The sequence below is a fragment of the Carya illinoinensis genome, chromosome 15 (genome assembly GCF_018687715.1).
Source record: "Carya illinoinensis cultivar Pawnee chromosome 15, C.illinoinensisPawnee_v1, whole genome shotgun sequence".
Taxonomy (NCBI): Eukaryota; Viridiplantae; Streptophyta; class Magnoliopsida; order Fagales; family Juglandaceae; genus Carya; species Carya illinoinensis.
In genome coordinates, this window is record NC_056766.1 from 34,395,979 (window position 1) to 34,423,812 (window position 27,834).

General features: G+C 36.5%; 2 protein-coding genes across 2 annotated transcripts; one reads left to right on the forward strand and one right to left on the reverse strand.

Moving 5' to 3' along the window:
• The first annotated feature begins 930 nt into the window (after positions 1 to 930).
• Positions 931 to 7,269, forward strand: LOC122297778 (UPF0481 protein At3g47200-like). The gene has a single exon (XM_043107971.1). It carries the CDS (start codon positions 1,244 to 1,246, stop codon positions 2,051 to 2,053), a length of 810 nt encoding a protein of 269 aa, XP_042963905.1. The 5' UTR covers positions 931 to 1,243; the 3' UTR covers positions 2,054 to 7,269.
• A 2,244-nt stretch (positions 7,270 to 9,513) lies between these two features.
• LOC122296229 (serine/threonine-protein phosphatase 2A 65 kDa regulatory subunit A beta isoform-like) lies at positions 9,514 to 27,073 on the reverse strand. Its single transcript, XM_043105771.1, has 13 exons — positions 26,826 to 27,073; positions 25,860 to 26,275; positions 24,818 to 25,064; positions 24,098 to 24,210; positions 22,695 to 22,774; positions 22,279 to 22,420; positions 22,026 to 22,106; positions 13,879 to 13,983; positions 13,055 to 13,237; positions 11,914 to 12,006; positions 10,886 to 11,025; positions 10,720 to 10,786; positions 9,514 to 9,879 (listed from the first exon to the last, which is right to left on the reverse strand). Exons 2-13 carry the CDS (start codon positions 26,250 to 26,252, stop codon positions 9,760 to 9,762), a joined length of 1,764 nt encoding a protein of 587 aa, XP_042961705.1. The 5' UTR covers positions 26,253 to 26,275; positions 26,826 to 27,073; the 3' UTR covers positions 9,514 to 9,759.
• Positions 27,074 to 27,834: the final 761 nt, after the last annotated feature.

Here is a 27,834-nt window from a genome sequence, read left to right on the forward strand (position 1 = left end):
ATGTCATGTGAACCCATTTTTAATTAATATTAAACAGGTTAAACCGGGTCGTGTCATATTACACATTATTTAAATAAGTCATGTTAGGTTTTAAAATTTTGATATGTTTAGCTAAATAGATCGTGTTCAGGTTAACTTATATAGTCAAATATCCATAACTTAATACGATACGAACACGACTCCTAAACACAAATTGCCACCCCAAGTACTTATAATCAATTCTCAAGTGCTTGTTTAAGAGTAGATCTGTTTTTAGTCCAATCGAATACTAGAAACAAATCTACTCTTGAACAAAGACTTTTGTGTGGAGAGTACAACTTGGAGTATCTCATAATTTTAAATTTTTATGAATAGTAGCAAAATTGCTTGAGTGAAAATGTTTTATTTGAATTTGAGAAAGGATAGAGAAAAATTTATTATGAAGTTAAAAAATGATTTTAATATAATTTTATTTTGAAATTTATAGAAGTTGTATTGATTTTGGTATTTTAATATCATGATTAGATAATGAATAGATGAAAAAATTTAAAATTTAAAATTGATATGTGTTTTGTATTTAAGTGATATATTAGGAATAAAATTATAAGAAGTTCTAAAAATTTTGAGAATTTTAATAATTCTCATGGTGTCCAAACATGTCCTAAATATAATACGTTAAACTTTAAATTTCACCGTTTGTAAATTTCTTTTCAAATTTAGAACTTCTCCAAGTTTTTAGTTTGTTAACCAAATTATATATAGAAAAATAGTTGATTTACAAAAAGATCTTCCAGACGTGGTTTATATAATATATGAAATATTTTTTGATATAATATATTAAACTAAAAAACTACAATAAACACATCTCATATATTTAATTGAGGCGGGCCCGGAATGGGTTACTCGACCTAGCTAGCTCGTTTAAGGAGATATGGCAACAAGATGCAGGGCAGAGCGAGAAGTTGTTTCTCTATATATAGCCCTTTAATGTTAAAGAATCGCACAGTGAATTAAAGATCTGCATTTCATTTCCAAAGTTTGGAAAGCCCTTTAATTTGTCCCTTATCCGAGTGCATGCGCTTAAAGCTTGCTGGACTTCTGTTTTATCAGGTTCAACCAAAAATCTCTCCCTCTCATTCTCAGGTTTATTTCATTAATTTCTTTCATTCTTTTATGCACATCGTTCCATGTTCTAGCTAGCTATATATAGTGAGGATCTTGTGTTTGTCAGCAGGAAGTTTCAGAACAGCAACTTGATATATAGATGGCAGGAAAATCAGCAAGGTTTGATGATCAAGACGATGTATCTACAAGGTTGTCTGATGAAATCGCAGTTATGATAGAAAGCATAAAGGCACTCCCAGTCCCAGATCATCTGTTTACTTGCTGTATCTACAAGGTTTCAGATGACATTCGCCAATCGAACAAAGAAGCTTATACTCCTCAGGTAATATCAATAGGGCCTTTTCATCGTAATAACCCAAAATTGCAAGAGATGGAAAGTTTTAAATTGAGACATCTAGAGAGATTTCTAGAACGAGCCGAAAAGAAGTTGGAAGATATAATAAGTACTGTAATAGGTGAGGAAAAAAGGGTTCGGAAAAGTTTTTCGGAGACTATAACACTTGGCAGTGATGATTTTGTGAAAATGATCCTGGTTGATGCCTGCTTCATTATCGAGTTTTTTTGGAGAGCAATGCCGGGGGACTTCCTCATCAATGGCTACCCCGGATTTCGTGATCGTGAGTCGTTACTCAAGAGGATGCAGATGGACTTGATATTACTTGAAAATCAGCTTCCTTTCTTTATTATTGAGAAAATATATAACACTGCATTTCCATCTCTCTCAATAGAAAAACCCATCATTGATTGGCTTAGCTCTAGCCTGTTTAAATTTTACCACGATGAAGTATATGAATTTGGTCATCACGAACTTATTCGTGATTCTGGGTCGTCGGGAGTAAATATATTGCACTTCACTGACTTGCTTGGAAAATTTCTCTTGCCTTCTCGCGTAAGCCGACCGCAAATAAGTTTGGAAGCCTCAGAGGAATTAATGCAGAGTGTAGCCTAGCTGAATGAGGTAGGATTGAAGCTTAAGAAGACACAATCAAGCAATTGCTCACCGCTTGAACTAAAATTTCATGCAGACGGCCGAGTGCTGGAAATCCCACGCTTTCGGTTAGACATTGTTGGTTTTAAGAAAACAGAACACTGTAAAAAACAGAGGAGAACTTCAACCAACACTTGTTTGATTGATTCTAAATATGTTCTACGTATGCCATAAACCAAATACAACTTATAAGTAATCTTGAAACAATCAGCAACTAATGACAGATAGTTCCAAAGCAAGACATTAACAGAGTTGGCTAAAAATAACAAAAGGCTAAAAATAGAGTTTATTGAAAAACCACATCAGCATCAATGTGCTGCAGCTTCAATACTCCTCCTTGATGCATTTTTCTGAAACTCCAAGCATCATACGCAGCTTCTGAAATTTGTCTCTAGGAAGTGCCTTTGTAAAGATGTCAGCCATTTGTTCTTCTGACTTACAGAATTTAAGCTTAATTTCTCCTTTGGCAGCAACTTCTCTTAGATAGTGATACTTGATTGCTATGTGCTTAGTTCGGCTATGATAAATTGGATTCTTGGCCATTGCAATTGCTGACTTATTATCACAGAAAATCTCAACTGGAAGTTGCTGCTTTGCTCCCATATCTTCAAGTATTCTAGTCAGCCATATAGCTTGATTTACAGCATTGGCAGCAGCAACATACTCTGCTTCTGCTGTAGATTGAGCCACAGATCCTTGTTTCTTCGAGCCCCATGAAAAAACACCTGATCCCAGATTGAAACAATATCCTGAAGTGCTCTTCATATCATCAATTGAACCAGCCCAATCACTATCTGTATATCCAATTAATTTTGAATAAGAACACGGCTTAAACAAAATGCCAAACTTCAAAGTGCCTTGAACATATCTCAGCACCCTTTTTGCAGCACCAAAATGGACTTGACTGGGATTTTGCATAAACCTAGACAACATGCTTGTAGCAAACATGAGATCAGGTCGTGTAGAAGTGAGGTACAACAAACTTCCAATCAAACTTCTATAAGCAGCACCATCAGCCAATTTTCCCCCATCTTCTTTCTTGAATTTCTCATTTGCAATTAAAGGAGTTGCCACTGATTTGCAATCAGACATATTGAACTTCTTAAGCAAATCTTCAGCATACTTCTTTTGAGAAATAAAAATGCCATCATCTTGACATACTTCCATACCAAGAAAGTAATGCATTAAACCCAAATCACTCATTTCAAAAGACTTCATCATCTCTAGCTTGAATTCTTCAATCATCTTTGAGTCATTTCCAGTTATGATCAAATCATCAACATATAAGGAGACTATGAGCAGATTTTTACCTTTGATTTGAACATAAAGTGTAGGTTCACTCACACTTTTCTTGAAGCCTTGTTCTCCAAAGTAACCATCGATTTTGCTATACCATGCTCTAGGTGCTTGTTTAAGCCCATATAGAGCTTTTTTTCAGTCTAAACACCTTGTCATCTTCCTTCTTGAAGCCTTCGGGTTGCTCCACATACACTTCCTCTTCAAGTTCTCCATTGAGGAAAGCTAATTTAACATCAAGTTGAGAGATCTTCCAACTCCTTTGAGCTGCTAGTGCAACAACAGTTCTGATGGTGTCCAATCGAGCTACTGGAGCATAGGTTTCATTGAAATCAATCCCAGGCTGTTGTGAGTACCCTTTAGCAACCAATCTTGCTTTGCATTTCTTTAATGACCCATCAGGATTAAGCTTCCTTTTGTAAATCCATTTAACTCCAATGATTTCTTTGCTGTCTGGACGAGGAACAAGCTCCCAGGTATTGTTCTTTTCAATCATCTTAATCTCCTCCTTCATTGCATCAACCCAAACTGATTCTTTCACAGCAGCTGCATAATTTTCAGGTTCCAAAGAGGCATAGTTGCAAGATTCATAAATTTCACTTAGAGATCTTAACCTTCTAGGAGGTGACTCGGGTGAAGATTGATCTGAAACTTCAAAGTTGCTGTCATAACTTTGTGCTGAAGTTGGTGTTGCTGGCTGATTATCTTCATCATTTTCCATCCTCACTTCAGGTTCTTCAGTTTCTGGTATAGTCAATGGCTGATTTGAGTCTTCATCTTTCTCCCAACTTAAGGTTGAGTGTTCATCAAACACCACATCTCTACTGGTTACCAGCTCCTGAGTTTTTAAATTGAAGACTCTATATCCTTTGGATTGAGAGCTGTATCCAAGGAAAATTCCCTTTACTGACTTTTCTTCTAACTTGTGCCTTTTTTGCTCAGGGACATGGATATAACAAATACATCCAAAAATTTTTAGATGCTCAGCAGTAGGTTTGATCCCACTCCAAGCTTCAATGGGAGTTAAATTTTTCACAGCTTTTGTAGGACATCTATTCAAGAGATACACAGCTGTGTTAACAGCTTCAGCCCAGAACTTTTTAGGGAGTCCTTTTGCCATTAGCATAGACCTGGTCATCTCCATAACAGTCCTATTTTTCCTCTCCGAGACTCCATTTTGTTGTGGAGTATAGGCAACAGTCAACTGGTGTTCCAACCCTTCATTTTTGCAAAACTCATCAAACTTTTTAGAGTTAAACTCAGTGCCTCTATCACTTCTCAAAGTTTTGAGTTTTCTGCCACTTTGGTTCTCAACAAGCAATTTAAATTTCTTAAAAATTTCAAATACTTCTGATTTTTCTTTGAGAAAGTACACCCAAGTCATTCTAGAAAGATCATCAATAAACAAGATGAAGTACCTGTTTTGACTTTGTGAAGGAGTTCTCATAGGACCACATAAATCTGTATGCACAAGTTCCAAAACTGTTTTGGCTCTCCATGCTTCTCCTTTTGGAAAGGATTCTCTATGTTGTTTTCCCAACATGCAACCTTCACACACGGCCATATTTTGATCTAGAAGAGGTAAGTTTCTCATCATATTTTTTTGATTTAACAACCTTAGTGCATTAAGGTTATAATGTCCAAACCTTTGATGCCATAAGGTAGTTTCATCATTTTTAACCACAAGAGCCTTCGGGTATTGCCAATAGATAGGAAAATTTCTCCCATTTCCCATCTTCACTTCAGCCACCAAATGATTGTTGTTCTTTATATCGTAAATAGTGCACTGATCATCTTCAAAGTGAAGGGTGTATCCATTTTGCATCATCTGTCCAACACTTAGCAGACTTTGATCAAGGCTTGGAACTAACAACACATCATTTATAAATCTGGTTCCCCTTTTGGTTTCCAAAGCTACTGTGCCTTTCCCTCTTGCCTCCACCAGATCACCATTTCCGAGTTTGATTTTTACCTTAACAAAATCATCAATCCAAGAAAATAGACTTGAATCTGGTGTCATGTGGTTGCTACAGCCACTATCGAGAAACCATTCTCTTTTTTGTTCAGCAGCCACTTGACAAGCATAAAACAACTGCTCTTCCTTATCCTCTGTAAAATTTGCTTGTTGATTCTTGTCTTTAAACCTGCAATCCTTTTCTTCATGGCCAAACTTTTTGCAATTTGTACACTGAGCTTTGCCACGATGAAAGCAATTTTTCTCCAAATGATTAGTTTTCTTGCAAATACCACAGGGTTGAAAATTACCTTTTGTAGCATACTTTTTCTGATGACTTTCTCCATCTTTTGCCTTGCCTTTATACCCCTTTTTGAAATCCTTTTGCTTCTGATTTTTAAGATTGATTTTCAACTAAAATGCATTTTCAAGAGTAGCTTCATTCCTCCTGTCAAGCCTTTGTTCATGTGCTTGCAGAGAACCCATCAGTTCAGTAACTGAAAGTGTAGAGAGATCCCGAGATTCTTCAATGGCAGCAACAATCGAGTCATATTTCTCAGTTAAACTAATGAGGATCTTTTGTACGATTCTCTCATCAGTTATGGCCTCTCCATAAGCCCTCATTTGATTAACAACTTCAATGAGTTTTGAGCAATACTCTTTGGCAGTTTCAGAATCTTTCATTTTAAGATTCTCAAGCTCCCTTCTCAACCCTTGAAGCTTAATAGTTTTAACTTTGCTATTTCCTTGAAACTCAAGTTGTAAAATTTCTCATGCTTGTTTAGAAGTTGTAGCTCTCATTAGTCTTGGAAATATAGATTCACTTACAGCTTGTTGCAGAGTGAATAATGCCTTTGCATCCTTCTGTTTTTCCAGCTTGACTTGACTTGAAACTGAACCATCACCACTTGAGCTTTCACTAGCTGTTGGAACTCCAGACTCGATGACATCCCATAGATCAAGAGACAAGAACAAAGTCTTCATTTTTATGCTCCAGTAGTCATAATTTTCACCAGAAAAAATAGGAATTGAAGTGGATGAACCAGGGGCAGCCATTTTTTCCAAGAAGATTAAACCTGCTCTGATGCCAATTGTTGGTTTTAAGAAAACAGAACACTGTAAAAAACAGAGGAGAACTTCAACCAACACTTGTTTGATTGATTCTAAATATGTTCTACGTATGCCATAAACCAAATACAACTTATAAGTAATCTTGAAACAATCAGCAACTAATGACAGATAGTTCCAAAGCAAGACATTAACAGAGTTGGCTAAAAATAACAAAAGGCTAAAAATAGAGTTTATTGAAAAGTTACATCAGCATCAATGTGCTGCAGCTTCAATAGACATAAGGACACAGATTTATGCTCGAAACCTCATCTCCTTTGAGCAATGTTCCTATCCTTATGAAGCCTATATTACTCATTATTACTTCCTGTTGCGTTTATTAATCAGAAGTCAGAGAGATGTGGATTTATTTGTTCGGGAGAGGATCCTCGGTGGTGGTGTAGATTTGGATGCAATTTCCATGCTCAACAAGATCTTAGCAAATATCGACCTTTCAGAGATGTACGGCAATTATTATAGTCAGCTTGCTGGAGAATTGAACAAATTTTATAAAGCCCGCGTGACTTACTTTCAGAAAATGATGGCTATCTTGAAACGTGAATATTTTCGTAACCCTTGGAGGGGTGCTGCCACCATAGGCGGTATTTTCTTGTTGCTGCTCACTGTGATACAAACTCTGTGCGCTCTTATCTCGGTGAAGAATTGAAAATGAAGCTTTTGTAATTCTAAGGGTATTGGATTGCTTTCTGATAATTTACGTTGTACTCGTTAGTTCATTATGTTGTTGAACTGAAATCTCAATGTACATATACGTAATAAATCTTTCGCTCTTGAATTTGTGGTATTACTTTATAGCCAAGAGTAGGGCTGTAAATGAACCAGTATGTTCGATAGCTCGCTAGGTACTCGCTCGGTTAAACTCGAATCGAACTCGACTCGTGAAAAAAAAAAGCTCGTTCGTTAAAGCAGATGCTCGCTCGATTTGTAAATGACACATACTCGACAAAACTCGACTCGACTCGACTAAGACTCGTTTAGGCTCGCTCGTTTATACTCGAGTCGACTCGATTAAAACTCATTCATATATTAATAAATATATACATACACCTATGCATGTATATATATTAGCTAATAATATAAGCATACCACTTTTATAATTAAATATATAATATGTATTCTAATTACTTATTTCTATATAGTAAATATACTTCACAGGTATATTTTATAATTTGTATAATAATTAGTTGATAAAATTTAATAATTTCATATATTAGTATGTGGAAACCATATATGAAATAGATATATTCTATCATATTAAGTATATGTATTAATAATATATGTAGACATATAATATATTGTTATTTTGGATAAATATCAACTAGTTAGATATTAATTATTTATAATTTTTTTAAAATTTTATAATTTAATAGAGGTTCTACTTGTTAATTGTATAAATTCAATATTAATTCTTTTTTATTTATTTATTTAATTTATTAATTATTAAATCTTATTAAAAAAAATAATTCAAGTTCGAGTTCGAGCTCGACTCGACTCGAACTCGTTTGTGGGACGAACTCGAGTTAGAGCTCGAGTTGAGATTTCAACTTATCGAGTCGAGCTCGAACAAAGAATTAAAAAAAAATCTCGAGCTCGAGTATTTTGAGTCGAGCTCGAGTTCGGCAAGCCAAAGCTCGGCTCGACTCGGCTCGATTACAGCCCTAGCCAAGGGTAGAGCAATGGCGATAAGATCAGTGGGGCCAACATGCGGGAAAGAACTGAAAAGAAATCTTAGAAAATTTATTTATAACATTTATAATTTCTTAAACAGAGGTAGTACTTTTGTTGATCCACATTACTAATTGGCCGTGCCTACTATAAATTTAAAATAATTTAAAATACTGCGTCAATAAATATTAAAATATTAGATATTTTCAAGAGACAGAACACACGTATATAAATAAATATATATATATATAAATATATATATATTGAGAGGGAGTGTAACTAGTCTAAGCAATGGTCGCATGCTTTCATGATTTACATGTAATATCTAAAAAATTATACAAGTCATCTGTTTTCAGCCGCTCTCGAGAGTTTAGTACAAGTAGCCCTTGCTCCACGCTCTGCGAGCTGCATCATCTTGTAGTCCAGACTCCAAACTTCATGTCGTCTCTGATTTATATCCATCTTCACAGTAACCAAGTTGCCTCAGAGACTCAAAGACCACGTACTTGTCTGGCTATTCTTGGACAACTCAACTCCTCATTATAAGCTCGACTTTGATGCTCTACCATTGCACCTGTAGGCCACGACAGTAGTGGACTTCTGCCATGCTTGGACAGTTCAACTCCCTCCACACAAAAAATCCTACCGTTCGTACATTTACGTAAATATATATAATTTTGAAATCCCAAACTCTATGGTCTCTTAACAACAATTTCTTCTTTTCTTCTTGTTTTTAGACAAGTTGTGCAATTTCCATTCACACTAATTGAGTATAAAACTGATTTCTTTTTTCTTTTTTGTCTTTATTTTCCCTTCATTTTCTCCTTGCAATTTCATTCAGTCCTCACTAGAGCACCATAACTGGGCACCAGAATTACCTTACCATACTTGGAAAATTTAAGAGGCCATAGCTACTATGTTGCCACGGTTATGCCGCTCACTTTGCCCAATTGACATAGCATCACCACCACGTGGTTGATTTTTAAAAAAAAAAAAAAAACAACAATATTTTCAAAACAAAATGGCATCCGTAAACAAAAAATAGATGAAAGACTAATCTTGAAATTCCCTCTACTCCTTTTATGTTTGTGTTTTTTTATTTTTTTAATAAACCACATGGCACCACCATGTTGGGCAAAGTGAATGGTATAACTGGGTCGGCATAGTAGCATTTCTCATTTCAAAAATCACAAATATCGGCAATGGAATGGATCAATTGAGCGACAAACTACTATTTCTGCAAGATCCAAGCTTTGCAAGGCATGCCAATCAAACTTGAAATAAGGCTCTGCTACTTTCGTTATCTTTAATTAACTAAACAAGTTCTCTAATTTGTAAATGATTCAACCAAATAAGGTCCCTAATATGAAAGAATAGGTTTACAGTACAACAAGGATGATTACATGATCACACAAGCTAAATGTTGTTGCATGAAACAAGTCATAGTTATATGCACAAAATGGTCTTAGAGAATCTGAGGACAAAAAATTGTTTGGCTTGGGGGAAAAAATCTGCTAGTACCTCAAATAAGATAATACATTAATGAGTATGCTAACTTGCAAATAGGACAGGAAAACAACAATGAAAATTGTAAGTAAAGAAAAAATCAATGACAAAGTCAAATCTAAGTAGACATCATGACCTGATCACTTGACTGCAGAGCTTGATTGGCAAAGAACCTCACATCAACATCTGGATCCTCACTGAGTTCAACCAAACAAGGACGAATTGTCTTCTCCACTACCTGCATTGTTCAAAACTCATCCCAATCAGTAGTCAATATTTATTAGACAAAGGCAAGTGGGATAATGAAGTCATTTCAGTGGACTGCCTTAGTTATCCCTGATACAACATATCGTGCCTTTCACATTCGCCTTTAATTCTTTTGGTCCCTCTTAGAGCAGGATGGTGAATTTTCTACAAGCATCATAAATAATCTAAATGTTAAATTACAAATTGTCTCGACAGCTTAAACTAGAAGGAAGGGATGAATTTAACCATATGGTTAATATTGTAACACATGCTCCTCATGTGTTGGCAAGATTTTAACCATTTGGTTAATATTGGAACACTGCTCCTAATGTGTTGGCTAGATACCCTCAATAATAAATGTGCCCAACATGTAGAAAATTTATATGAACTTAGGGTACAAACTCGTAACGTCTTAGTATCTTGTTAAATCACCAATTGCCTAAAAAGATTCATGTGTAGTAGAAAGGGGTGAATTTTATCTAATGTTAGAAGGAAAATGCTATCTAAACTTGCAATTTACATGCATAACCATACGTGCTAACATGTAAGCTACTGAAATGGTGAAGATTTTGAAATTAGAATAAGTAAAGAAAAAACTGATGTAATGGGACTGCCACTCAATAGGTATAATGTTGTGCATAAAGTTGTGCATACTTGAAGCACTAACTACTCATGTTAGAATAACATCAGTTGTAAATTCAAAACATGTCCTTTAGCCATATAAGGTCTCACTCAAAATCATTTTCATCAGTTATCTTTTTTTTTTTTGATGAGTCATTTTCATCAGTTATCTGTAATCATTAAATCAATTAAAATAGATTTAGCTACTTACAGACTGGTCAACTATGGGAATAAGTGACTGCAACACTTTAGCCACATTGAACTTGATGTTGGGAACCCTGAAAGGTACAATTGTCAACACCCCAGTCCAAGTTTATGGTAAACAATTAGAAAGAAATTCAGAACCACAATTCACACACAGAACCCATCAACTTTACCTATCTTTTGATGCATTAATGACCACAGGAAGGAGTTTCGAACAAGAAATTTCTGGGCCCATCACAGGAGCAAGAAGAGAAATTGCATGTAAAATGGTCATCCGATACAGATAGTGGGAGTTGTTAGTCATGTCCAAGACCTGTAAGAGAAATTCCAAGTTATTTCAAAGAATTACACCGAAGAATAAATAAATAAGTAAATTGCATGCGAGTTACTACCTCCTTTTCAGAGAGCTTATAATTAATAATAATAATAATTAAAATAACACATTTTACTTGGTTGCTCCTTTTGCATTGATCAATAAAGTTATTGGACTGATGAATATTGTCTTTTGTAAGTAGATTTTCTTTACCAGCTTAAAGATCTCGTTCATCAGAAAATATTTCTTTCCTAGAAAATAAAACCCCAATATGCCAAAAAGTAAAAAATAAAAAAAAGGGGGGGTCAGAATTCACTACTCTGGCACCTAAATTTGCAGTATTTCAGCAAAGAATTTGTTCTCATTCAAAGGTTGAAACTGAATGAATATAAATGTGACAGGACAATTACATTCTTGCATTCTTGAGGGTTATAGGGATACGTATTACATATTGTTTTTATAAGTGAAAAATTGATATTGCATATACTAGAGATAATTTTGAAAATTTACACCTGTGAAAATAACAAACCTGTCAGATACCACATATCCATGTGTAATACCCTGGATTGTGTATTAGAAAGTAGTGAATGGGAATCCCACATTGCTTGAGAATACCATTTGTAGAGACCTAACGAAGGCCCAAACCATATCTGGGCCTATACTCTAACATGGCTAATCAAAATTACAATCAGAATCCCTTGGAAGTATTATAAAGAGCTTGTTCCAAACAATGTGGATCCCGTTCACCAGCTTCCTACACAATCAAGGGTATTCAACCATGTCATGCACCAGCATTTATCTGCTAATCCTTTTCGTTTTCGAGAGGAAACGTAATAAACATAATAGTGATGTATTGATAGAAATAAATCAGTGACACAAAACTAGAACCTGTGGAATTATGTGCTGCATTGCCCACTCTGGGCCAAATTCTTCTGCAAGCCGTTTCACATTATTTGCAGCTGCATCACGAATTGAGTAAACCTGCAGGCAAAACCATGAAAATTAGCAAAAAATAAACCACATATCATAATAATCAAGTAAATCAAATTGCATAATCATGCTTGTTATTGTGCACAACAGGTATTACAGTTAACAAATCCAATACACAAGTTTCTCCCAAACACCGTGTAATAAATTTACCGAAAACAAGTACTCCTAAGAAATATGGGCTATGGAACTTCCAGAGGCCAATGATGTACAATCTGTCCGGATTTCATTGATAGAATATTTCATTCTAAGAGTAACTTAATAATTTGCAAACCAGCAGAGTCGAACCTAGTCTGGCTAGCCTTGCAAAGCAGATATAATAGTTTTTTTTTATAAGTAAAGCAGATATAATGGTTAAAACTCAAAGCAGCAAATTGCATGAGAAAATATATACAGATGCTCATAAAATGGATATCAAGAAATCTTTCAACCAGTATTTGAAAAACTCAATTACGAGAATACTTCAAAATTCATTAGGGTAACAAATCAGTAGTTAAACCACATAAAGCTTCCTATCGCCTTCAGCAAGAAATGCCTTTCAATTAAACTCTCAGCCAGGCAGGGTGTCCCAAATGAGGTTTCCTGACCCAATCAAATCTACAAGGGACCAAATCACTTCTTCCCCCTTGTAATCCCAGATAATCCCATCTAAAAATATCTATATACACCTCTCACAATGCCTAACGGGTAGTAGTTAGGAAAATCCCATGACCTCTAAGTACCAACTCTCACATAGTACTTTATGACTCTACAAAGGAGAAATTCACTACCTATTAAAAGAATAATAATGTTCAAATGAGAATACAACAATGCAGGAGATGACAGCTTTGCGAAAATGGATTGGCATTCAATGTAAAACTAACAACAAAAAGAAGAAACTGCAAATTAAAACTGACTCTCTTTTTTTAAGTAATTAAAAGAGTCAAAAAAGAAATTATATGTCAATATAATGCAAAGCAAAACAGATACAAAGATAGAATGAAAAGCATAAGCACACCATGTTTGATATAATTACAACTTAATAACCCAAATCCATACAGACCTTATCTTTTAACCATTGCATGCAAAGAGCACCAAGCTTGTCATCAAAAAAGCCAACACCCAATTGACTTGCCAACAAAGGTATATATTCTATTATAGCGAGCCGAACCCTCCAGTGTCTATCCTCTGCAAGCTCAACAATTGCTGGCAAGAGAGACTGTGACAGCAGATCTATTCCAATTACCTGTTACAACAGGTACATTATCAAGACTGGATTGAAACTTAATACAAATGTTCCAGAACACTCTTATGGTAACTGGCACTTTAAAATAATTTAAGAGGGGCCATCAAAATAACAACTGCATTTAAGCAGAAACAGGGCTGCTTCAAGTAGAGGCTCAGATTCTATTAAGACAATGCCAAAAAGAACATGGTGCAGATACACCATATGGATAAAACAATTTAAGAGACACTCAGAGAACTGCAAGGGGGGAGAAACTCTTCCTTTTTTTTTTCTTTTCCTTTCTGTTTAGTAATATTGGAAAATAAAAGCCTCTTCAGTTTTGGTACAATACCATAGAGTAACTTTTTTTTTTTTTTTTTGAGAAAAATACCATAGAGTAACTTTCCAACCACTAAATGCTCGAGCGCTTGAAAGAGAGAGAAACAAGTACCCTTTCCACCCAAAGGGAAAATAGAGATAGAATTTTTTCCAAGTAGTTGCTCAATCATGTGTTTGTCTTTTGTGTGTGCATATGCACATAATTCAACATGTATAATTACTACCATATGATAAAGAAAAAATAAAAACATAAAAAAGAAAATAACTCAATCAAAATCGGAAAGAATGAACTCTAATGTTTGAGAGTGAAATTTTGACAAAACCTGATTAACTTGATCAAGCTTGCTGATAATATTCAGTCGGACATCAGGAAATTCGTCCTTTAAAAGAGAGAGAAAAATAGGCAGCAGTTGCTCAATTGTTGCATCCTGCAGCCACCAACAGAAGTTACATTATTCACAAGGGAAAAACAAAAACAAAAAATCCACTTCAGAAGATAGTATATTATATGGCAAAAAAAATTGATAATCAAAATAAAATTTTATTGAAACAATTAAATCGGCATAGCCCAAGTACACAGAAAATATACAACAGAGAACACCTAGTTACAAGTTAGGAACTAGAAAGTAATACAAAAAAGTCATGTAAGCTGGCTCCGTTTAAAATACTGCCAGAAGCCTAAAGAAATAAAGTATAGAAAGAGAAACTTCTAAGCTCATCCAGAGAGCATTCCCTATCTTAAAAACTTCAGCCATTCCTTTCGAGCCAAATATACCACATGAGACACAAGGAATCCTTCCCCCTACAACCGCAATTTAGGAAGTGCACCAAATCCCTGTCCAACAAGCAAACCAGTCCACCACCCACTTAGGCATCACCCATGCAAGTCCGGTCCGGTTAAAAATCTCAGCCCATAACATCCTTGCCACCTCACAGTGAAGTAAATGATGATCCACAGATTCACTACTCTTTTTTGACATGTCGCACCAATCCATCACAGCAAGTCCACGCTTTCTCCATCATCAATATTTTCCAAAGAGATGCAGTCCAAGCAAAGAAATCAATTTTAAGTGGCACCTTACTTCTCCAAATGCACTTCCAGGAAAACAAGATATGATTTTGACATGACAAAGCCCTGTACAAAGATCTCACAATAAACTTCCTATTCCCCATTCATCCAAAGCATCCTATCCTCCTCAATACTAAAAATGTTCAAAGCATACGATAAACTGAGAAATTTGGAAATAACTCCAATTTCCCAATCATGGGCAGCTCTACAAAAACGAACATTCCACCATGAGGATTCACTAGAGCTGTCTAAAAGATCTGACACTGATGCCTCTTGATCAAGAGCCATCCAGAAAAGAGAAGGAAACACAGTCTTGAGGGCAGAATTATCACACCAAATATAATGCTAGAATCTGACCCTGGATCCCTCTCCAATCACAAAGCTAATCAAACGAGCAAATACCTCCCAACCATTTCTAATATTCTTCAACAAACCTACACCATGAGCAGCCCTCACCTATCCCCCACCCCACAAAAAAAAAAAAAAAAACCCTCCAATTCGACTCAATAATAGCCCTCCACAAAGACTCCATTTCCTAATGATGGTACCGCCATAGCCATTTCCCTAGAAGTACCTTATCAAAGATCCTCTGTAACATCCCGACCCCAAATGTATGATTTTTTATTATTATTATTAAAATTCGTTATTTTGATTTATTTCATTTTTATCTATTTTTATTTTTATTTTTATTACTTCCGTAATTTATCAATGGATCAGATTTGGGGGTTTGTATTTCATTTGGAAGTCTCCTTATCATTATAGTTATCCTTAATTTCCAGTTTGAATAGATTCCTAGATTAGAACCAACACTTCAAATTCCAACTTTATCCTATCTCCAGATCACTCATGTACTTCATCTTTTCCCTCTCTATAAAACCCACGAGTCCCTCAGCTAAAAGGAGAAAATATTATACATACCATCCCAACGTAACAGCCTCTGCAAATCAAGAAAAAACACTCTCAGCCAACCGAGGCACTTAACTTGCTGGAAACAGCCACAGAAATTGCCGGCCAGCCCAAATCCGGCAAACCCACTCCTTTCCGGCAAGCCCACTGCCGTCCGCCACCCTCCCCTCCCTCTAGTTCTGTCGGCTTGACAGATTCTTGATCTAACTCTCTCTCTTGTTGCACCACCATTCCGAGGAGCCCAGTGGTGTCGCCAACCACTCCCAGCCACCCCAGAGTCGCCATCGAACTCGACCCAGATCCACATCGCAGTGGCTCTCCTTCCTCTCTCGGCAAGTTCCCAGTTATCCTGCATCGCACGGCTGTTTTCCCTTCAAAACTCTGACCTTTTCTCCTGAAGGGTAGCCACCCTTTAATTCATAATGGGCCCTTGGGCCTTAAGCTCATTCAGCCTAGAATTTATGTTTCCTAAGTGAGTTGACTTCTCAAATGGGCCTTGGGCCTTCCTATCTTTTTAAGGGGCTGATTTAATAAAATATTATATTGTTTTAAACTAGGTTGTATTTACAGAAACTATTCTAGTAACTTTAAATTTTTCTGTAATTGGGGCTGGGCTGAAATTTAAATCAGACCGAAGTTTACTTAAATAAATACATTAGTTATAGACTTGTTTTTATCAGAAAATATTTAAGGGATTTTAAATCATAATTTTAAAGTATATCTTAAGTATCCTTTTTAAACCATTTTTTTAGCCATTTATTTAGTTAATATTCCAATTAATTTTTTAACTAGATTTTTATAAAATGATTAAGTTATATTTTTTAAATAGAAGTTAAGGAATATGTTATGAGTTTTGAATAATATTACTTTTATGTAATCTTTGTATAATTGAATATTTATTAAATTATCTCTTTGGTATTATTTTAAGTATTTAGAATGCTACGACACGTTTTTTTTTTTTTTTCTAAAAAAGTTAGTAACGATTAGTGTCTCGTATAGGTTACGAGCTACGACGTGAGATTGTGGAAGCAGTGCTAAGAGGTAATTAGTATGATCATACAATTGCATGTGTACTCTAATTTTCTAATGGTATATGAAAATATGATGTTTGTCTAAACTACGCTACGAGCTAAGTCAAGGTTAGCTTCCTTTCACGATCTTTGATGAATTATGACATTATGCTTGTATGAATGAATTTGTTATTTGATGAAGTGAATGATTCTAAAATAACATGGAAGCCATGAAATGTTCATGTAATAATTTGATGAAGTGGGTAATGCCTAGAAAGGTGATTGATCTTTTGGCTTGTTGGAGAGGAATCCGGGGTAAGGGCCAGATTGCAGATATTTGGAAAATGGTGCCACTTTGCCTAATGTGGTGCACATGGAACGAAAGGAACAGTCGCTGCTTTGAGGACAAGGAGCGATCTCCGGAAGGCTTTAGGGATTTTTTTTATCACACTTTAGTTCTATGGGCATCCTCTATTGTAATGAATGGCACTTCTTTTATTGAACTTTACGATGCCCTTCGCAGCTCTTAGCCTGTAGCAAGGCTCTTTGTATACCCCCTGTGTACTCGGGCCTTGCCCTTTCCTTGTTCTAATATATCTCTTTTTACTTATCAAAAAAAAAATTTAAGTCAAGTAGCCATGTAATAAAATAGTCAGATTATGTATACCATGTTCATGTAGTACCTAGATCATGTATGCCATGTTCACGTAGCGATTAAATCATATATGCATTGTAATGTCATGAAGCATTTAGATCAAGTATCTTACGTAAAGTTCATATAGATCTCAGATCATGTATGCCATGAAATGTTTATGTTTAGATCATAATTGTGCCATGTACAAAAATATGCCATGTTATATGCTATGCCATGTGCAAGAATATGCCATGTTATGCTCTGCCATTTACAAGTATATGCCATGCTAGAAAAGTTCATGATATTAAATAAGTTTTCATGCATTAAGAAAGGTAAGATGTTGAAAGGTGACACGAACCTAAGCACGTTCATCACAAGCTATGTTAAGACGGTGCCACGGACATAAGCATGGTTCACCATATGTTAAGTGAAATACGGACCTAAGCGTGTTTCACTTCAAGTTATGTTAAAGATGACACGGACTTAAGTGTGTTCATCACAAGTTATGTTAAGGATGACACGAACCTAAGCGTGTTCATCACAAGTTATGTTAAGAGTGACATGGACCTAAGCGTGTTCACCTTATGTTAAGTGAAACACAGATCCAAGCGTGTTTCACTCCATGTTATGACAAGTTATGGGGTGCCATGGACTCGAGCGTGGTTCACCATATAATAAGTGAGACAAGATAAACAAGTAATTTATGCATTCACGTTTATATGTTCGCCATGATTATGTATGTTTCCACTCGTGTTGATGATGAATAGTTATGCTATGAGAATCTGTGAATGATATATGTTTGTTTGAAAAGTCTTTCAAAAATTAAATCTTGTTAAATTATATTTTACAGTATGATGTACTATTTACTGAGTATTCGATTTATTTTTTTATTTGTTTCTTTGTTCTCTTCTACGTTTAACTATCATAGATGATGATTGTAAGGACATAAAGCTGGAAGACCAAGAGTAAATCTAGTGCAAGGACTTAGTTTCTTTTATGATTTTTTGGATAAAAAGTCACGTGTAGGGTTAGTTTATGTTTTATTTTTACGTTTTCAATTTTCTGTTTTCAAAAACAGTTATGTTCAGTTTAATTAATGTTTTCAATAAATGAGATATTTCAAGATATGAATCTCTTTACCAGGCATTATATTATGTACGTTAGTGACATCTCTATCCTACAGGAACGGGGTGTTACATCCTCATATTTCAAACCCTCAACCCTCCACTTGAAATCAAAGAGTAGACCTTATTCCACTTAACCAAGAGGAACTTAGTCTCCTCTCCAATTCCTCCCCCACAAAAAAGCTCGAAAATCTTCTCAATTCAATTAGCTACGCTAGCCAGCAAGGAAAACAATGATAGAAAATATGTGGGAAGACTATAAAGGGTGCTCTCGATTAATTCGGTTCTTCCCCTTTTCACAAGTACATCCTTTTCCATCCTACCAACATCATTCGATCTTTTCCATTACCCCATCTCAAATAGTTTTTGCCTTGAACGTGACCCCAAGAGGAAGGCCCAGATATTTCATAGGCAATGAGGCTACCTTACAACCAAAACTACATCCCAACCCTCTAATGTCACGCTCTTTGCCCACCAGCACCATCTCGAAATTCCCTAAATTCACCCCAGAGGCAACTTCAAAACAAAGCAAAAAAGCCATCATCACCCGAATATAGCCCAGATCTATGTCACAAAAAAATAGCTTATCATCTACAAAAAGATGGGAAACATTGATAAAACCATTTTTCATACTTCCCACAGAGAAGCCAGGGAGAAAACCTGCACTAACCATAACCTCCAACATCAGAATATGCAAATCTATAATAATCACAAAGAGAAAAGGGGACAACGAGTCCCTTGTCTCAAACCATACGAGCTCTTGAAGATGCCAACTAGGGTACCATTCACCAAAACAAAGAACCGAATAGTGGTCACCCAATGCTTGATCCACGTACACCACCTCTCCCCAAAATCACACCTCTCAATCAAGTAAAATAGGAAATCTCAATTCATATGGTCATAAGCCTTCTCCATGTCCAACTTGCATACAATGCCTGGCACACTAGTTTCAAATCTACTCTCCAAACATTCATTTGCTATGAGCACCGAGTCTAGAATTTTCCCTTAACAAAGGCATTTTGAGACTATCTTCTCCATGCCAGTACTCGTATGATTGGCTAGAACCTTGGATATAATCTCATACATCCCGTTCGCAAGGTCAATGGGACAAAAATACTTCACATCCAAAGCTCCTACACTCTTTGGAATAAGTGCAATGAATGTCATATTTTGACTTTTCTCAAGCTTCCTGAAAGAAAAGAATTCACAAAACACACTCATAACATCCTTCGCAATGTCCCAACAATCTTGAAAGAATGCCATGGAGAAACCATCCAGTCCAAGAGCTTTATCTTTGGCCATCCCTCTTAGCACATTACGCACCTCGTCCTCCTCAAATGTTCTTGCCAACCAATTAACACTCGAAAGATCAATCGTCTAAAGAGCCAAACCGTCAAGGTTTTGGCCTCCACATAAATTGCTCCAAGGTGTGAGTTTTTGGCCTCCACGTAAGTTTTTGGCCTCTCTCATAATAGTGTATAACATGGTCCTTGATCTCAAAATTTTTCCTCTTATCTAAAATCACAATAATACCACCTGAGGCCCCCTTTGAGGCAAGGAACATCCATCCTGCAAAAGAAAATCCCCACAAACTTCTAATAATACTTCTACCAAAAGATTTCAGATCTGTTTCCTGCAAATAAATGACATTGACTTTCCATTGGCGAATTACATTTTCAACACCAAGGTGTTGTTAAGATCATTTAGCCCCTTAATAGTCCACAAAAGTATCTTGGGCTTCATAAAATAAGATTTGAAGCCCTCCCTTTAGTCCTTTCTCGACTTGCACTCCCCTCCTCAACATCATATTTATCGTACAGGTAAGTCTCTTCAATTCTCATTCTCTTTTCCAAGTTGACTAGAAGAAGAAGAATGGCATGCTTCAATGGCAATGACTAAGGCCTAAATTGGTCTTCAAAACCCTCACGGGAGATCCCCAGGCAATCTTGAATCTCTTTTAACTTTCTTAAGCACCCATTTCGAAGAACACCAGGCATACTTGCAGCTGGGAAAAAGTTACATAAAGGAATAGGTATGTCACCCGCCTTCTCCTTTCCAAAAAAATCATCAGAATCCACACCCTCCATTTCCCTTGTTACCAACTGCATGTCTACATACCTCTGGTCATCCCTCACCAGAGTGTCTAATGAGAATTTGCATCTCCACACAAAGGAACAAGCTCTGAACCCCTACCATTAGCTTCAAAATTATAAGGACTAGGGAGATTGGGGAGAAGAAAAAACATCCAGCTCAACTCTGATGTTAGAAGGACTCAAATCTCCATTTTTTGCACCAAAAAAAGTGCTTACCAAAGTGAAACAGTCGGCAAAACCAGCAGCGAAGCCATAGGTGAGTCCAACGGCGAAGCCTCTAGCAACTGAGTACTACTGTTCACAAGGGCAAATACTGTTTTGTGTCAGCCCTGGTGCCAAAGGAGCAACCATAGATGCAAGGCAAAAGCTTTTCGAGGTCAAACCTAAGTAAGACTCTTGACCTACCACACAAGGCCAGGCTAGGTTGGCATTTGAGAGTCTAACTCAAACTTTTGTTTTCCTTTCTCCATTTCGCTGGGTCTAGGCCCCCGCATTAAAGCCCAAAGACAATCTTCTCCACATTGCAACATGGACCGTGGCCCACATCCTACAAGACGGCCCCTGTTTTATGACCCAAACCCACAGCCCCTGATTTACCCACATCCTATTAATCCACCCCTGATATATGGCCCAAACTCACACCCAAGCCCATCTCCTTATCAATACACTGAGAAGATCAACAATCTTCTCTGACTTCAATCAGCTCATTCTTCATCACCGGCAATGACTCTTTATATTCCCTCGGTGACTCCAACACTGCCCATCGAATCATGTTTGTTGGAAGGTGTCTGTAAGCCTGATGCCATGGTCTAACCCGCCGCATGCCTCCATCGTCTCACTCCCCCGAGAACCTCTATTATTGTCCAGTGGAATCTGAATGGTTGGGAAAGACATTGGTCTCATTAACGACACCTTGTAGACTCTTCTCCTCGCAATATAGCCCCTGCCAACAAAGGCCTGGAATGATTTCGGCCTCAACCACAAGCCTAAACATTTTCACTATGACCAACCTTCCTCTGTTTTTGCCTACCAGAGGGCTTCAAAAACCCACTTCCCTGAAAGTTTCAGCAAAACAGCTCCATCCCTTCCCATCCACACCTTCAAGGATGACAATGAAGCCTCTCCTGCCACCACCCCCATACTCTGCTATCACTGAACTATAGTGAGAGTTAAATGAGAACCAAAATACCAAACCACCAAGACAACCAAACATCAATTCCAATGATACATGAAAAATGATGTTAGCAATTCTGAAATTGATAACATGTATTCACGCCAACTTCAAGGAGAAATATTATTAATGCCCTTAAATTTATTCCATAGCAAGAAGCCATTATGCTAACTCACATGCTCTCCAATTACATTGCGATTAGATCACTACCTACAGATGTGGCTGTGCGTATGTGTGTGCACGTATGCACGCGTGTAGACACATATCTGGCTGAAACAAGTGAGAACAGAAAATCAGGTAGAGAAAAACAGAGACAACATTTTATACCACTTATCGTTGAGCAGGAGAAAGAGAGATGCAATAACTGATGCCAGAAGCATACTTTGGCTGCCTGGATATGAATGGAAGGATAATTTTCCATCTAGGATGGAGAAACGGTATATACGCCTGGACAGGATATTACCTTTCCTAAAACTGGTGCCATTCCCATGATAACGGAAGCCAATGCAGAACGAACATGCTGAGATGAATCAGTTGACAGTTCCTGCAGCAAACAAATTTCATGTCAAAATTATCAAGCAAGCAACGGGTGAAAAGACCAGTCCTAAATTATTGAACAAGCAACAGATGAATAGCATTATGAGTGCGTAGAAATTACACAATCAAACATCAAATTCATAACACCAAATCACGAACTTCTAAGTGAGCACGTATACCTTCACACATGGAAGAATATGTTGAATTGAGAGTTCTGGATTCAAGATCCGGCAAAACTTGGTAACTTTTCCAGCTGCAGCTATCCGTACTTCAGCCTCATTATCACGAAGTAGCCGAACATATGCAGGTACCAAGTCAGACCTAAAGTATGTAAACATTACCATAACCATCAATGAGGATCTAAGCAAAAAGTCCTTGAAATGTAGTAAAATATATGCACAAATGATGAAAAGAAAAATGTGTCAAGCAAATAACATCCAAAGGCAGTTCTGAAATTACAAAATATGAAAAAGCAAAATCTCAAGTATTAAGACGTGAAGAAAATACCAGACCCAACAGTAGACTGGAAACAATTGAGTTTCTGTAGAAATGTTCAAAATAACAGCCAGCTACTCTGCAAGAAAATTGAAATTACCTGGTAGTTTCAGGACCCACTGCTTCACATAGTTCATAGAGTTGATTTGCTACCATGTAACGAACACGCCAAGACTTGTCCTGTTTGAAAAAGAATTTGTGACAGGCATACGGTGAATTAAATATTTTTTTCGGACAAGTAACAATTCTTTATTAAAAAACACAAAAAGTAATTACACAAAAGGTAATTACACAGTGGTCGGTGATAAATAACATATTATACTGCACTTTATCATTCAGCTATAGAAGTTTTCAGAATAAAAAGAAGCAAGTCTAGTTGAGGAAAAAAATTTATCCAAAAAAAAAAAAGCAATCACAATCTTCCTTAAATATTATGTGGACACGCATAGAGCACTAGTGTGAAAGACAAGCAAAAACTGCCACATATAACTCCCCACAGAGAATTCAAGCCTTTGATACTAAGATTCTAGTTTTTATACATGTAGTTAATAGATTCTAGTTTTTATACATGTAGTTAATCCTGCCACTTATAACTACCAGAGGGCTTCAAAAATTTGAAGATTTGAAATTGAAAAGTGTTTTGTATTTGAATGATGTTTGGGAAGGAAATTATGAGAAGTTTTGGGATGAGATGAGAATTTCGTCTAAGTTCCCAACCCCTTCCTCTCACAACAGATAAAGGGCCTTCCATAAGGAAGCTGACATAGAAAATGGCTGATTGAATTAGTACTAATAAACTATGTAGGAAAACCTTGTAACATGATAAAAGCAACCAACGTAATGTCATAGAGATTGCATTACTATTTTTTATTTAGAAATACTGAGTTTTAATTATAAAGGGGTTTACAGGATCATGTTAAAAGCAAACAGAAAAGTTTGATAAAGATTAACCCACAACAAAAGTAGCTGTTCATTGTGGTAGATTGGTGTTGTATGAGTAGAAAGAGTGGGGAGTCTGCTGACTACATTTTGCTTCATAGTGAGATATCCACTATCCAGTACCTTGTGGGATGACTTTTTAGTCAAATTGGATTGGCTTGGTTATGTATCAGAGACTAGTAGACTTTTTTCCAATTGGAGAGGACCATATGGCAACCCACAAACTGAAGCAATATGGAAGATGGTCCCTATTTGCCTAGTGTAGTGCATTTGGAGTACAAGGAATAATAGATTTTGAGTATTGCAAGCGAACAATGAAGGAGCTTAAAACTTTCTTTTTCAATACTCTGTTCATTTGAACAACTTCTATAAAAATTAATGGGCTGAGTTTTTCTGATTTTTTTCTCTTTTTCTATTTCTAACTAGGTGTTATTGTTTTATATACTTCCTGTGTGCTTGGGCTATGGCCTTTGTAATTATTAATAAAACATTTAATTACTTGTAAAATAAATACATGCTGCCAATCAATTTTGGAATATCAAATTAACAGCATACGCAACATACCTGCGAGAAATTAACTATGACAGGAAGAATATGTGCCACGCAATCTTGAGGTTCCAACAACTTTCCAAGTGCTGCACAGCCTTCAACAGCCAATAACCGAACAGAATCTTGATCTGAAATGGAGATAAGTTAGAGAAAAATCATTTTTTCGAAAAATAAAAATAAAAAAACTAATGCACTTAACAAAATAATGTAAGTGCAAATGCAAGTGGATGAATTATAGAAATGGAGTTAACAATTAACCCTCGGGGATAGAATTATGCCTAGCCATCAAGGAAAACCACTTAGATGTTTAACCAGAACCAGAGGCTCAAGTTGGAACTTGTCTCCAACAACACTATTCACAATTCTTTTCATTCAAAGAAGAAAATTGAATGCAAGAAACAAACATGAATAACCAAATAAACATGTCTAGAAATGAAAGGATAAAAGAGAGCAACTGCACAAGCACCACCATTCCTGTCCTAGAATTCACAAATACATCTTATGCCTCGGCTTTCACCTGGTCAGGACTACAACGGGCCAATTCTAAATTAACCCTTTAATGTGAATAAAAGTATGGTTAACACCTGTACCCAACTTTACTTTTTAAGAAAAATCAAACACAAGAATCCAGTATTAGAGTAACACTCAATGATATTCCAACAGTGAAGACAGTGACAGGCTTAAATTATGTTATCAAATAGAGGAAATTGACAGATCCAAAAGGAATTTACATACCATCCTGCGTCAGATCCTCAAATATAGACATAATGTCAGTTTTCAAATGGGCAGGTTCAACAGTAGCAGCAAATTTTCCCAGGTTTGTTGCAGCAGACCTCCTAACCATAGGCATGTCATCTTGACACAGCTGACTGTAAATTGTCCGTAGTTCAGTTTTTAACGTCTCTGGGGCACTCAGGTAAGCAATATGGAACAGTCCACATGAGGAGACTCGAGCAGTAAACCACTCACCAGCAGCCAGTCTCTAAATGTTAGAAGATCGTGATGTGTTAAAAGAAAGTTGCAGTGTCATCCTAATTGTATTGAGGTATCACAAGATCGCCAATCATGAGAGATCAGTATAAAAACAAAGATGATCCCAATGGCATCTTGAGTAAAACCAACTGCCAATAAAATTTCCTTTCTAACGAAAAGAGTGTATAAGAATAATAAAACACCACTACCTGAGCAGATAAATCTGTGCTATCTAATGACAAAAGCGGCAAGCATGATTTGTAAAAGACTTGTATTTACAGCATTGTTTATTTATAAATATAATAAAGTACATCACAAGAATGTCCAATATATGTTTTTTTTTATAAGTTTGAAAGAAGGTCAGAAGTCTGTCAGACAAAAATGTCTCATATATGTTTTATGTGAAAATTGTTTAATTTACATAAAATTGTCCCTGCCTTGGCATCATAAAAGCATTCAATTTTTAACATATGTATTTCTCACTAGTACTTCTTTTATGATAAGGAATCTTGGAGACCATGCAAACACAAGATGTTTTTTACCTGGTTAAACCCTGAACCCATGTAACTGGAGACAATACCTATTTTAACCTATCTAATTTGTGCAGCTAATTAAATATATGATGGATACGATACACTTAAATGAATGGAGTAAACACCAAAATGAACTAGGAGAAGTTCAAAGAAACAAAGGAAAATCCTGAATACAACCCATGTACTTGGTTTATGCCTTGCCTTTATAAATAAAATCCTCCACTACTTATCACAAAATAAAATGAAAACGAAGGAAAGTTCAAACATCTGACCTTAACCAGAGGAATGAAGTACTCGACCAAGTCCTGTTCCCTCATTTGCGCCCCAATTCTACACAAGGACTCAACCGCTTTGTCCCTTACACAAGTTTCTTCAACTGTGCAGAGAGTTTCTAAAGGTGGGAGCAGCACATTCGCATGCTCAACACCTCCAACATAGGGAATAAATACCCCCAGTTCCTCGGCCATTGCAAGAAGCACTTCGTCGTCATCGTCGTTGTTCTCGCTGAGAAAAGGAATCAGCTCCTTCCTGGTCCTCTCGTCTCCGAGTGCGCGAGCAATTGTGGAGAGCCGCCGGATCGAGTTTAATCGGAGTTGAATATCTTCATTTTTTAGTTCGTCTATTAGGACGGCAATGGGATAGAGTGGCTCTTCGATCATAGCCATTGTGTCTCAGAAGATCCAGGAAGCTGGAAACGAAGAAACCATTCACTAAACGATGATAATTTTACTAAACAAAACGTAACAATTGGTTCGATTACTTCAAAATGAAGAGAAAATAAAATAGAGCCTCAAATCTTGAAGGCTAGAAGTTATGGAATGATTTCAAAAAAAAAAAAAAAAGATTCACTCCACTTCACTTGGCTAAGTTGTAATTAATTTTTCAGTTATAAACAAACCAAGACAAACGGCCTTTTCTTTTCCTTTCCTTCATTTTCTCCGAAAGCAAACACGGCACCTAAAAGCGAAAGCACACTCGTGGATAAATATCGCTAGGACGAATGCGTAGAGGTGAAAAAGAACAAAATATAAATAATTTGCGATGAGATCTCTATCCGCGGTTCTTTTTCCATTTGTGAGTGGAAATTGTTAGTGAGCAGAAAGATCATATAAGATCATAGAAATGAAAAACCTAGAAAGAAAATTGTTATTAGGTGCAAAATTTAAATCATGCAGCCACATGAGAAAAGCACAAAAAAATCGAAGCTAGGCGAGCAAGAGGGTGGAAATTTGGAATACCTTGGAGGGAGACTGTTGTAGGGGTCGATCTACTATGAACTAACAGGTCGATCCACTATGAAGTGTGGCGGTGAAATGGGGACAGATCTTCTAGTGGACGGGGAAGATGGAGAAGGAGAGGAAGAAGAAGAGGGATGGGGTACAGATCCTCGGGATTTTTTTTTGTGGACTATCGTCCCGATTCAAATTGGATTAACTCGTGTCCGCCCCGATATTACAGCCGATTCTTTTTTGCTTTTTCCGTTTTTGGTTGGGTTAGATTCATTTGTTAGTACCGCTAGGAAGCCGAGTTCGGAACAATTGACACTATCCGAGTTCAGCATCTCGCCCTAAAATATTATATCCGATTCATTGGGTTACTCCCTTCTCAACTTGTCTCGGAGCCTCCGTATGGGCTTTAGCATCTTGCCTTGGATATGGTTTCTTGTCTAGAATAATTTTTATTTGAAGGTTTTTACATCCTATACTTTTGAAGTGATATAATTTAATTTAAAAAAAATTTTAAATTTTAAATTTTACAAATCAAATTATATCATATAAGCACTTTCATGACAAGAATAGAGTACTTTTCATACCTTGTCTCGGAGCCCTAGTAGCCTTTAGCACGGTACTTAGGATATGACTTATGGAACATTACCTCGAAGCATCATTGTGGCCATTTTCTGCATCAAGTTTAGGGCACTTCTTGAGCCTTATCTTAAAGGCTTAAAGCCAATTGTGCCCTCTAGCATATAACTCAGGGCTCAAGCATTAAAATGCTGGCATCAACCATCCTCAAGCTAATCTTATTTGGGATATTGATAATATCACCACATTGATCATGGATGTAACATCCCCGCTAAATTTAGGAATTTCCAAATTTTAGGAGTACGTCTTCTTGCCATTACACGCTGATTGCAGATGCTACATTCTGTTAAGATCTAACTCAATCAGAATAATCAAATAGATAGGAAGAGAAATATGAAAGAAATTATGACAGAAAATTTGCATAGAATGTAATTCAGGGAAA

Bases quoted from the DNA above. Each gene is read 5' to 3' on its own strand.
- LOC122296229 (XM_043105771.1), bottom strand. From the start codon at position 26,252: ATGGCTATGATCGAAGAGCCACTCTATCCCATTGCCGTCCTAATAGAC. The intron at 25,065-25,859 runs GTCAGATGTTTG...TCTAACATTTAG, and splicing joins ACTTCATTCCTCTGGTTAAG to AGACTGGCTGCTGGTGAGTG. The intron at 22,107-22,278 runs GTATACGTGCTC...TGTTTGCTGCAG, and splicing joins ATATTCTTCCATGTGTGAAG to GAACTGTCAACTGATTCATC.
- LOC122297778 (XM_043107971.1), top strand. From the start codon at position 1,244: ATGGCAGGAAAATCAGCAAGGTTTGATGATCAAGACGATGTATCTACA.